General features: G+C 40.2%; 1 protein-coding gene across 3 annotated transcripts; it reads right to left on the reverse strand.

Annotated features, from left to right (window-relative positions):
* Nucleotides 1-413: 413 nt before the first annotated feature.
* Nucleotides 414-12015, reverse strand: LOC102304849 (pleckstrin homology-like domain family B member 2). Of its 3 annotated transcripts, none has more exons than XM_042220885.1 (15): nucleotides 11674-12015; nucleotides 11208-11540; nucleotides 7407-7541; nucleotides 6668-6805; nucleotides 6300-6446; nucleotides 5402-5512; nucleotides 5233-5322; nucleotides 5006-5143; nucleotides 4216-4315; nucleotides 3072-3267; nucleotides 2878-2968; nucleotides 2645-2797; nucleotides 2305-2524; nucleotides 2081-2166; nucleotides 414-1919 (listed from the first exon to the last, which is right to left on the reverse strand). In XM_042220885.1, exons 1-15 carry the CDS (start codon nucleotides 11908-11910, stop codon nucleotides 1779-1781), a joined length of 2316 nt encoding a protein of 771 aa, XP_042076819.1. In that variant the 5' UTR covers nucleotides 11911-12015; the 3' UTR covers nucleotides 414-1778. The 3 variants fall into 3 exon arrangements, with proteins under 3 accessions (XP_042076819.1, XP_042076820.1, XP_042076818.1); XM_042220886.1 differs by having other exon boundaries at nucleotides 2645-2791; nucleotides 3072-3270; XM_042220884.1 differs by having other exon boundaries at nucleotides 3072-3270.
* Nucleotides 12016-12021: the final 6 nt, after the last annotated feature.

Raw genomic sequence — 12021 nt, forward strand, 5'->3', positions numbered from 1 at the left:
ACATAAGACCAGTTATTAGATGCTATAAGGTTTAAAATTGAATTACACTAAGTTATTTAGTGGAATATAATATTTTATATCCTATATAATTATTTTTTTTTAGCACCAAAAAAAATTTATGGCACAATTTCTGAACTTTAAGTGACATTCTGGAGGCATTAGCAGTATATCTGCAACAGCTGTGTTGTGTTCCAATATTATCTTCTCATATTTGTTCCTTTATGTATTTATTTACAGGTGCTAATTGCAATACACACGTTTCATTTGTTTGCCTTTTCTAAATCTCCTTTGTATTTGAAAACCATTCACTTTTTTGGTTTCTTATCAGTTTGGTTCACATGCTCATTACTGTGTAAGCTGCATGTACTGTAGCGACACCACATTAAGAAATGATATACCTTTAACAATACGACTCATGATCAGAATTATTTATTTATCACACACGTTGAGTATAAAAATCTGTAGCATAGAGTTACTGTTTATAAACAAAATATAAAATATGAAGTGTATTCATAAAAATATATATATGTATATATAAATGCAGTAATTTCGGGGGTTTCAAGGCTTATGTTTCACACAGTGCACAACAGCACAAGGATGAGATGTTTACCTGGCAAACGCCTCTGGTCACAGAGAGACATCAACCAAAAAAGCAACAACTTCACCTGCAACACTGTCAGCTCTGCAGCCTGATCTGCACTCTACAGTGAGCCCTGCAGTCTGTAACCCGACAGCTCGTCACCTGGTGTGACAGTGATCTTTGATTATCAAACACAGCCAGAGAATACGTCAAATATTAAACACATTAAAAAAATCTGTCATTTGTTTTAGCACGATAAACTAGGCTTTACAAGTAAACAGATTAGATTGAACATGTAGATTATTAAAGCTTTCAATAATTACTCATATATACTAAGTGACTTTGGCCAGAGCAGATTACGTCATTCCAGTCTGAGGGCTCGCTGAGGACCTCTGCTGGTGAAAATGCAGATATGAAAGGTGTGAGGAACGTGGGTGATGCAGCACATACAGCATCACCGCTGCACGACATGGCTTCATTCACGTCAGGCCTGCAGCCACAGCTACAGACAGAGGAATCTAACTGCACTGTGGTCATTTTCTGCCTCTAGGAGTCAAATATTTGCCTAAAATTGCTAATAACTTAAAACAATAAAGTCACAAAGTGCGTACGATAATCCTTCACAAATTTAATTTGCATGTGTGAAGAAAAATGGTTTGTTCGTTTAAATGGAAGTGACCCACACGTAAGCATAAGTGAGCTTACGCTGGCAGCAGCATTCAAAGTGACTGACTTTAAAATGCAGTATGCTAATAATTGAATATTAGTGACGATATCGAAGTAATACATCAGAGGAAAAAAATTTCAGTCTGCCTAAAGGCGAGTGCAACCAGACTGCAGGTGGAAGAAAGCAAGAGGTGGCCACAGTTTACAGGAAGCTGTTGGACAGCCATACATCTGTAGTGAAGCAGCATTAGGGTGTACCGCAGTTTAGAAGGGTAGCTGATTAAACAGGAAGAGCGTACTGCGGAAAGAAAAACTGGAAAATGCAACAGCTACAGTTTTAAGTGCTGAAAGAAGTAAACAGCTTGATTATGAAACTATCATGCCACTTCTTTTGATCTACTTATACAAGATTACATTACAAAGTCTGTATTTGAGCAGAAGTTATGCTCAAGCTCATTTGTAGACAACTTCAAGTGTAAACTGAAGCTTATATTTTTTTTAGGTAACCTAGCAAACAATAATTGTAGCTCTGTTAGACCATGAAGTGCATGTGTCCTTCAGCACCGGTTACAATAACATCCATCCAGATACGCATGGCTTCAGGGGACGGAGCCACCATGTAGTACACCCGATCGTGGGTCTTCACACTGAAGGTCAGCGAGGGGTTGGGGCTCTTGTGTGTGGAAGTGAATGTCATTTTTGAGAAAAAAGTCAAATAATACAGAGTAAAGGAGAGGGGGAGGAGAAAAAAAGGACAAACAGGTGTCAATACTATACAATGCCACGTGGTAAAATGCCACGGATACACAAACACACGCATGTAAACGGACTCACTTTGTGTGCATTCTTTAAATGGTCATAGTACACCTCCTCTATGGCTTGGAAGTAAATGACGCCTTTCATCTTGGTCTCGTGTTTGTCTGCAGCCGGGAGTATAAACAGAACTGCTGTGTCAAAGTATCCTAGCGTAGCTCAAAGTTAGCAGCCATTGCTGCAGCAACTTTGTCGCACCAAAAAAGCTGCACATCAAAGTAGAGACCTAAAAGAAAGATACTCACCTGCATAGTAAGTGAGTGTCCTGCGATTGTGGTCAAAGACAAACCAGCGCTTCTTCCACGTCTTGATCTTTCCTCCCATTTTGACGAGGAACCCGCGACAGGTTTTGTCAGTGATGGCCAGATGGAAGCAGGCGTCTGGGTTGTGTCCGGCTGCTTCAATGTGGCCGTGAAGATCAAAGTCGTCTTTTCTTACTGGGTGGTATCTTGTCAACAGTCGGGACTGCGATAAAATTAGATGAAAGTAGACATTTTACTCGTCTTTATCTGAAATGTAGTTACACGAAGCTAATGTGAACTACAGATTGGATTTCAACATCTTCTCGTGAGTTTTTATGAATACCTGTGATCTCTGCTTCTCTCTGAGCTTCACCTCTCTCTCCACAAGCTTCTGTCTCCTGCTTGTTTCCTCCTGCAGCCGTTTCTCCAGTTCCTCTCTTCTTCTCCTCTCCTCCTCCAGAGCCTGCCTGCGTATCTCCATCTCCCGCTCCTGCACATGTAAGTAAATTACATTTATAATAAAATGCACACCTCCGACATGCAAGGTTACAATTTAGGTTAGATTTGGCTCAGTACTCGATGCTCGAGGAGTCTCAGCTTCTCGGCCTGGGCCTCGCGGAGCAAACGCTCCATCTCTTCAATCTTTGCCATATTGGAGGTACTGGCACTGATAATAAATGGAAAATACAAGCTGTCAGTAACAAATAGAACTATCAAAGAAAGAAGAAACTTCCTTTGATGTGTAGCTCATCGTGTTTCCTGTCTCTAACCTTGAGATGTTGTCTGGGGAGCAGGCAGAGAAGCTGGTTTCCAGGCTGTCAGAGCTGTCCACGCTGATGGTGTCTGACGTCTGGCTGTTGTCCGGGTAAGAGAAAGAGTCCAGGAAGACGTTGGGCTCAGAGACCAACCTGTTGCAAAAATCACTCTGTCTTTGCCTGTCTTCATTTATATGTGCGTGGCTGTTGCCTGCTGACAGAAGAAAATATTAAAATAACAAACTGAAAATACCATCAGGACACATGTTTGTTAACAGACAAAATCACATCCAAAGAGCTGCAATGCATTAACTACATGGCCAAACAGGATTAGCTCTTATAAAAACAGAGTAATCAGAGTAAAAATAGGCAATTGCACAGGTTACCTGGTGGTAACCTAACAAATGTGGTCTGACTCAGACTGCCTGTAATCATTCTCAGACAGTTTGGCAAAGGCTTGCAAATAATTGCTGTCTAATTTGTAAATGCAGACAGATTGCCAGCACGTTGCAATCAATCTAAGTCAGTCTGTGCTGATGAGTGCAGCTTGTCTGTGAAGTATCGTTGCAGTATTGCACTTGGCTCAACTCGTTGTATTCTGGTTATATTCCTATATAAAAGCAAGCTTGCTGAGCTCCTGAGTCCTTTTATAGTTAACCTGTCCCCATCACTACTTGTAGATGAGTTTATGAATTTATTTTTCAAATCTATGAGGTTCTGGCAGAATGTAGGTAGTAAGTGTAACATATTTACAATTTTTAATGTGCCATAACTGCCAACTCGACCCCATTCAAAGGCAAACTGAGAGCAGACAGACTGCATCTTATGATTATTTTATCACTGCCTTGATGCAAAAAATTGCAAAAGTGCTGTAATTTCGTTTTTTTCATTAAAGAGATTTGCATTTGTTTCTTGATTTGAAACAAGCAAAGCTAAAAATCCCAGTTTTCTTTCTTGTATAATGTAGCGTTTCTGTTCTGTGTTTTTTTTAACATCAGTTTTAGACTAAATGTATCTTGCTTTGTGCAGTGACACAGATTTTCAAAGGACCACAGCATTTCCTGACCTCACAGTCATACAGCCCCAGGAGCAGAGCCGATCTACTACTACAACTACTACCAAGAGGTTGACACAGATGAGACGGGACAGTGTGACTCACTCTTGGGCAAGCGGCGAAGGTTCACCTCCCGAGGGGAGAAGCAGAAGCCTTGTGGGATGACACTGCCACAGCTTGAGCTTTGGGACAAAGGAAGGTGAGGCTGAGAGGGGAAACAAGAGCACACGTGCTTTTTAGGACTGCATTGTATAGCTGTATATCTCAGATTTCTGTAAAGTTATATATTTCATATTCTGTATAGTTTTTCATATTTTTATTTCCTGTTCATATCCTGTACATACAGTAGCTTGTACTCACTACAGCCTGTACATACCTATAGTTATAGAATATTCACAACATACTTCATACCGTGTACATTATAACATACCATAATAGACCCATTTCTGTAATATACTTACATATCTATATTATTCCTAATATATATTGTAATATATCTATATCACTAAAGCACTTCTGGATGGATGCAAACTGCATTTCGTTGCCCTGTACCTGTGCATGTGCAATGACAATAAAGTTGAATTCTATTCTATTCATTCTTCAACATTTACAGAAATGCAAACTTCATGAGCTGGATGGATGTTGCAACCCAGACTGAAACTGAGAATTCCTGTTTGGGTGGATCATTCTCAAGGGATAAACAAATAACTAGGGCAAAGCATCTGCAGGCCAGAATCTCCATGAGCACAATCATTTTGAAAGTACCACTGCAAATGTTTTAAAAAGTCGACACGCTAAGTGCTCTTTAACATAGCAGACTGAGGGAGCAAGCATTAACTTCCAGTTTGAGCCAACCTTTTCCGTCTGCTCAGATTTTCTGAAAAAACCTAAAGACCTTTGGAGGAAGCGTGCGTCCGAGGGATCTGCCATAAGTGGTGAGCAGCTGCTGGCTCCTTTTATGAGGTTGACTGTCATTTGGATGTGATGAATTTTCCTTGCTGCTTCTCCGTCTTTCCTTCAGAGTGTGCAAGTGCTGCACAGAAATCAGAGCAATGAAAAGGAGAAATAGGATTTTTAATATTAAAAACCTAAAGCTGCACTGTTTGTGCCACTGACTCCTACCTCTTTGAAGGCCACAGGATTGTTAGCGAAGGTCTGCCCCTCAGACAGCTCTGCATACTTTCCTTCCAAAGACACCAATCTCTCTCTCTCCTGCAGACATGAGGCACTCTTTAAGTAAATAAAACCGAAGGCTGTGTTTACAATTGTAACATTCAGAGAATTTTCAAACCTTCTGAAGCATGACGAGCAAATTGTTCTTCTCTCTCTGGAAATTCTCCCGTTCCTGCTGAGCCTGTAAAGTAATCTGAGATGACTGTTTCTTGAGCGTCATGAGTCTTTCCTGTGAGAAATAAGGAGCGCAGCATTAGTACACATTACATATGTCAGCGTTCACAAAGCGCGAGGCAGAAGAACGCGGTAAAAATTAAAAGCAATGCAGAGATATTGAGAAAGTAAGGCAGAAAATTCTAATAAAGGCAGTTCAGTTTCTGGGATATACTACACCCTCTTTATAAGCAAATATCTTTACCCAGTTCCTGTGCCCTTTCTGGGTTTTGATACTCAATAAAAAAAAGTGTTCAGTTGGCCTTCAGCATTGCATGCTTACCATTGATGGTTTCCTGCAATTAGTTCATGCTTTGTGCTGCAAATCTCATAATTTTGAAGCTTTATTTTCATGCAAAACCTGCAGTAAGATTAATGACAACAGACCACAGTGTAGTAAATTCAACAAAAATACAGAAAAAAAAGCACATTTACAATCATCACTAAAAAAACGTGTTTGCTTTTTACCTTCAATTGTGTAAAAATGCACTTTTTAAAGTCACTATTCATTATGTGTATATAATATCTGTAACAGAGTCCCTCTAGAAAAATAATATAAAATGTTTTTTTTTAAAGAAGCCGTGCTATTTGATAGTGTCCATATTCCTGTGTAGGCCAGACTTAAAAATTGCACACCCTAAAGATCTGAGTTAAGTTTAACATCTTGTTAGGATTAATTCTGCCACAGTGCTCCAGTTATTAAAGTTACTGAAGAAAAATACAGGTTAGGGTGTTACGATGTCGGGTGAGTTATACATGCACCACATGCAGCATGCACACTTCTATAACTTCACATGTTGTACCTTGCGGGTGACAGTAAGGCGCTGACAGTCTGCGATCTCTCGCAGCAGCTCTTGGCCCTGATTCTCTTTTTCCTCGTCCTGCTTAATTTCTCTCTCCAGCTTCTGAAACTCCAAGTCCTCCAAACTTTTTGACTGCTCCTCAGTCTCCTGAGGAGCAACCAGGAAACATAAAAATTCAAACCATGTGAAAGAGTAAAACTTTGGGTAAACTGCTTTAACAGAAATCTATGAATATACAAAGTATAGTTGTTGTTTTTTAGCTCAGTTTACTGAAATCCTAATTAGTGGAATACTAGAAAAATACTTCTCAGATTTCATAACAAACCTAACCCTAGGAAATAATTCACTGCATTTCTTGTCATTTTTACCTGTGACTTCTCAGTGTGGTTCATTTTCTCAACATTGTGAATTTTTCCCTTGAGCTGCTCCAGAAGCTCCTTATCCCTCTGCAGCTGGGCCATCTCCGACTCTTGTTCTCCTTCCAGCAGAGCACACTCCACCTCCATCTGCAAGAAGTAGCAACGCAAGGGTGACAATATCCCTTTGGACTCATTTTTGGACTAGTGCACTGAATAGGACATTCGCAGGATTTCAGCATGATGCTCGCTTCATCAGTTTTTAATCTGTGGAGCCTGAGTTAACTTACAACTTTATTATTTCTAATCAGCAATGATTACTCTTCCATTGATACTTTCCAATGAGCTTTTCTTAATAACACCTAGTTTTAAATTTAGACAAGCCCACAGCAGGGTGTTTTCCATCTCTATCTGTGACCCTGACCATCCAGCAGTTATAAAGTCACCAGTTTTTAATTCTCACTGAGTCTCACAAACACCTAACACTTTTATTTAAGATTCATTTACCTGCTTGTATAGAATTAAAACATGTGTCCTTCCAACTAAAAGTACCCTGCAGTCGACCTCCATGGATATATCCCGTATTGTCATGCTGCTCCATCAACACTCCAGCAATTAAATAGAGTAAGGAGTATTATATGTGCACATGTCTTCGTCTGAAAGGTTCTTTCATCTCCAGAAAAGCGGATTAGCTAAATATTTTAAAATGAAGAACAAACTATTCGTGTTTGTGCTGCACTGTGCCGTCTACCTCTCGAAGAGACTCCTCCATCTGGTTGTCCAGGTCTTTGATCTTCTGCTCGAGCTCTTCTATGTTATTCAAAACTTGGATTCTTTCTTCCTCTATGTGCGTTACTTCCTGTTTCAGCTGCACGCTCTCCAAAGCCTGTAACGACATCAGGAACGCAGATAAATGCTCGGCTCTCCAGGAGGCTGCGCATTGTGTAAGTACAAATATACAAACAAAGGTCCCCGATCAAATGGAAAAAGAGACTTTATGCAATTACACAAAAAACAACAGCTCTCTTTTTGCTGTGTAAATTATGCTGATATACTTTGCCTCCGTGCAGAATCAGGTTTTATTGAATTAGACGACAGCAGCTGCTGTTTTAACTCATCCAAGCTGGATCAGTGACAGCAGGGATTCTTTTCCGCTGGCCGTAATGGAAATCTCTATCAGTGCACTTCACCACCACTCATGCTAAAGCACGCCCACATACTGCACCATCGACCACCACCCTGCAAACACTCATTCACAGTCATATGTAGGTGTATTCGAGACATCCTGTAATATCAGTAATATCAGGTATTCTTCCCTTAAGGACCTATGTTGATTTTTTTCTCTGGACAGATGCTCATGTGAACAACAGCTCTAGTTTTCCAGATCGGTTGTGAGTGCTCTCTTTTCACTGCACACAAAGCTCTGAGGAATGCAGGAGATGGCAGAGAGGGTATTTGGAGTCTGTAAACCTCTGTCACGACTGACACATAGCAGAAAATAATAGCATCAACTTGGAAACCTAATTTTATAACCGTGTGTTTACATGACAGCTGGATCTGCTACATTACCTGGGTTAATTATAATTACATTTTTTTGGAACATCTTCCATCCATTTATCCTCAGCAGAAAGTTCAAAACATCTGGAAAAACGCATGGCTCTGCCACACATATACACTAGCATTCTTCCAATCACACAACTGCACAGAGCTGCGCACACACACTCACACACACACATATGCGCATGCTAATGCTCTGTGGGATAAAGTCATTTCCTGTCTCCTCCCCCCCAACAATTTGAATGACTGAAACAAAACTAGGACTTCTTCATTAAAACCAGACACAACCCTAGGTTGTTGCTGCTCGAGAGTGGAAAAGAAACTGGCCTAGTGGTCTGGCTGGGAGCCTAAACTCCAGTATTTGATATATTTGATTTCTTTTATATTTGTACCTTAAACATGTTCATCTGGTTATTAGTTTGCAACACATCTATAAAATAGTAGTGAGAGAAAACATCAAAGCTGTGAGAAGATTGTGCGTAACTGAGAAGATTGTGCGTAACTGTGATTTCTCTGTTTATGTCTGAACAACCCACATAAACATAAACTGAAACTATCAGCACACACTTACAGTAGTTATAATAGAATGCCTAATAGTTGTTATAATTATCCTTCCTTAAAGTTTGGGGGACTGCACACATCATTTTTTAAAGCTCTGACACAATTTTGTCATGCAGTACTGTGCATGTTGGTCTTGATCCACTTACTTATTTCTATATACGTTGCTAGTAAAATGGGAAATAGGTGCAGAAATGTCTGCAAACATATGGCATATAGAAATATAGTACAGACATAAGGCAAAAACAGAGGAAAAGTTCTCCACGCTTCTTGAAGGACATTCAAAGCTCAGAGTTCAGTGTTCAAAGTTGAGAAACCCTGGAGAACTATTCAAAACAGCTCGAGACAACTTTAAATATTACAAGCGAGTCTGGCTCTGTGGAAGCAAAACATAAAGAAATGGGTGGCAGCTCAAAACTTTGACCCACCCCTCATTTCTTTATGTACTCTTTCAACAGAGTTCAAATACAAATATTTGGTCTCTCTAGAAAACTTTAAAACAAGGTTTTAACTGAAGTTTGGAGGAAATGTGGGATGGGAAAACTTGGATTGAAAAAAAAAAGCACTCTGATATATAAACGGACAAAGATAAACAAGCAATCAGGAGTCAGATTAACTGCATTCCACAGAAGTGTGTGTTCGCTCCTCAGTCACTGTGAAAGTCATCCAGGAAGTAACCAGGGTAAAGATAAATAGCTTTTCCAAATGTCCAAATGTATCACTCATTATTACATCAACAACCTGCAAGAACTTGTTAGTTTATTCTGTTAGTATAAAGTAATACAATTTTTCTCTTTTCACCAAGTGACAAATTTTTAAAGCAAGTGATCAATTTTCATAACAGGTAAATATAGTGAATGGTACATGGACTGGTTCTTATATAGCGCTTTTCTACTCTTCAGCACTCAAAGCACTTTACACAACTTGTGCATTCACCCAAGCACATTGTTCTTAGTAACATTCACACTCCGATGGATGCATCGGAGAGCAATTTGGGGTTAATATCTTGCCCAAGGATATTTGGCATGCAGACTAGGAGTAAGCCAGGAATCGAACCACCAACCTTCCGGTCAGTAGATGACCTGCTCTACCGCCTGAGCTACAGCCACCCAGTGTGCTTTAAAATTAAGCCGAAGGGAGAGAGAGCTCTCTCACCTTTCATTGTGTGGTTACAGTTACTGAGAAGATGAGCTTTTAAGTTCAAATGTACCAGGGGCATGAAGGAGTCTTCCAACTGGTTAAAAAGGCCTTTTGCCAACCAACAGTGCTACTTTAGGTTCTGAAGCTATTTCTAATAAACCTTCAGTAAGCTATAGGCTTAGCAACAAAGTTAGCAAAGAAGTAGCGTTAGCAAGTAACAGATAAACATGTAGTTCAATATAAATATTCACATATTTAGGAGATGAGATGCCAAAAAAGATGCACTTTTAAACTTTTAAAAATTCAAGAGACCAGAAAAATACCCTAAATTTAGCTCCCTCTATGCTTGATAGATAACTGTTTGCTAACTTGTTAGCTAAAAGCCTTAACTCCAAAGGCTAGTTGTGGAGTAACACCAGGAAGCACGCTTAAAAGTAATGGAGATTCAAAGAAAAAAAACTTACCAAATTTACCAAATTACAGCAGTAAATTTGCAAGAAACATCTCCCTGACATTCAAGTCCTAGATTTATGAGAAAAATAAATTACCTTACTGCCAAGGTGGGAAATTAATTTTCCCAAACTGGGATTGCTGTGGGGGGCTACATCAATAAACTTATAAAGAGATCAAATTAATACTTAGCAGAACTGAGTCCAGCTTATTGGTGCGGCAGCCACAAGACTCTCAGTTTCTCATGAGGCCCGATGGGAAAATACAAGTTCCCAGCCCTGCTTCACAACCTCACTAATATTTACCACTGGGAAACAGTGAAATCTGCTTACACTTAGTGTGTAAGTGTAGCAGAAGTAGACAAAAGCTATAACTACACCTGAATCAATATAGTTTTTCAGAATATTCATGCAGCGTCTCATTAAAGTGTGGATATGATGCTGACTGCAAATTAGACTTTGGATGTTCATCGACTGTAGGCAATGTGACATTAACTTTATATCATTGTGGGGTAACCCCCACAGTTTGTATGACTCCATAAAACCAAAAAACAAAGGAAGTCTTTTCTTATTTATGTAAATTTCTCCTTAGAAAATTCCAGTAGTTTTTCTCTCAGACTCTTCCGACCTCCTGACTACTAGAAGGACAAAACTGTACCACTGAACTCCATCATACATGTTACAAACTACAAGATACTTCAAGAATAATAATGAAAACTGCACAACAACAAGTAGATTTATTCTTTCTGAATACTTCAGTTGATACCATCATTTTCTAATAAACTGATTATATTATTTCTTTTTCCTAAACTTGTGGTTATAAAAGAGAACGGGTTCTTTGGACTTACTTTGGCTCTGTGATGCATAGAAGGCGAGGGTGCACTGCTGTTGAGACTGATAGCAGGTGAGTGGGATCTGGCCTCTCTATAGCCGCTCTGCTGACGCTGGCTGGCCTGCTGCTCCTCAGAGAGTTGGAAGTCTCTGGCTTTGGCTCCAAAGCAGCTCTCTTGAGCTGTGCTGCTCGGAGAGTCGGAGAACACTGAGTCATCGTCCGACACCTGCAGCTTCTCCAGCTCCTTATTGATCTTCTGCAGGTCAGAAACAGCTGATCCCGCTGGCTCTCTCGTTACCTGTCCCAACTCAGTGCACAGGTTTAAGATGGTCTCTAGACGCTGGCATTCCTGCAGATAATTGATTGATATTTGGTTAAAATTATTCCAAGAAAATATTGAACTGATTACATTTTCAGACAGGTGTATGAATAAATTGTTAAAGTGAAATAAAAGTGCACAAATTTGGGTAAAAAGAACTCACTAATCTCTGCACTTTCTGCTCCCTGAGTCGCTCATCTCTCTGATGCTGGTGGTAGTCTTTGAGCTCCTCTTTGCCATTCAGAGAGGTGATGCTGCCCACCCGTTGTCCCGGACTCAAACCACTCTTCCCAAAGGACAACCTCCTCTCTCCGATGCCCAGATCTAACCCCGTCCCATCAATCTCTACTCCCATAGAGCTCAGAGAGGCCAGGCTAGCCCTCCTGGGTGTGCTGGGCATGCTGGCTGGTACTGTCACATCTGGAGGCTGCTCCAGAGAGGAGAGACTGCGCCGGTTTCCTGCAGAGACCACTCGGTGGGAACCTACTGAGTGGCGTAACGGCAGTGACAG

The sequence above is a fragment of the Haplochromis burtoni genome, unplaced genomic scaffold (assembly GCF_018398535.1).
Source record: "Haplochromis burtoni strain Fernald_Lab_line unplaced genomic scaffold, NCSU_Asbu1 Contig_56, whole genome shotgun sequence".
NCBI classification, from domain to species: Eukaryota; Metazoa; Chordata; class Actinopteri; order Cichliformes; family Cichlidae; genus Haplochromis; species Haplochromis burtoni.

Coding starts and splice junctions, on each gene's coding strand:
- LOC102304849 (XM_042220884.1), bottom strand. CDS start 11,910: ATGCCCAGCACACCCAGGAGGGCTAGCCTGGCCTCTCTGAGCTCTATG. Junction 3,271..4,215: donor CCTTCGCCGCTTGCCCAAGA/GTGAGTCACACT, acceptor TTCTTCTGTCAG/CAGGCAACAGCCACGCACAT. Junction 2,969..3,071: donor TCCCCAGACAACATCTCAAG/GTTAGAGACAGG, acceptor ATTTATTATCAG/TGCCAGTACCTCCAATATGG.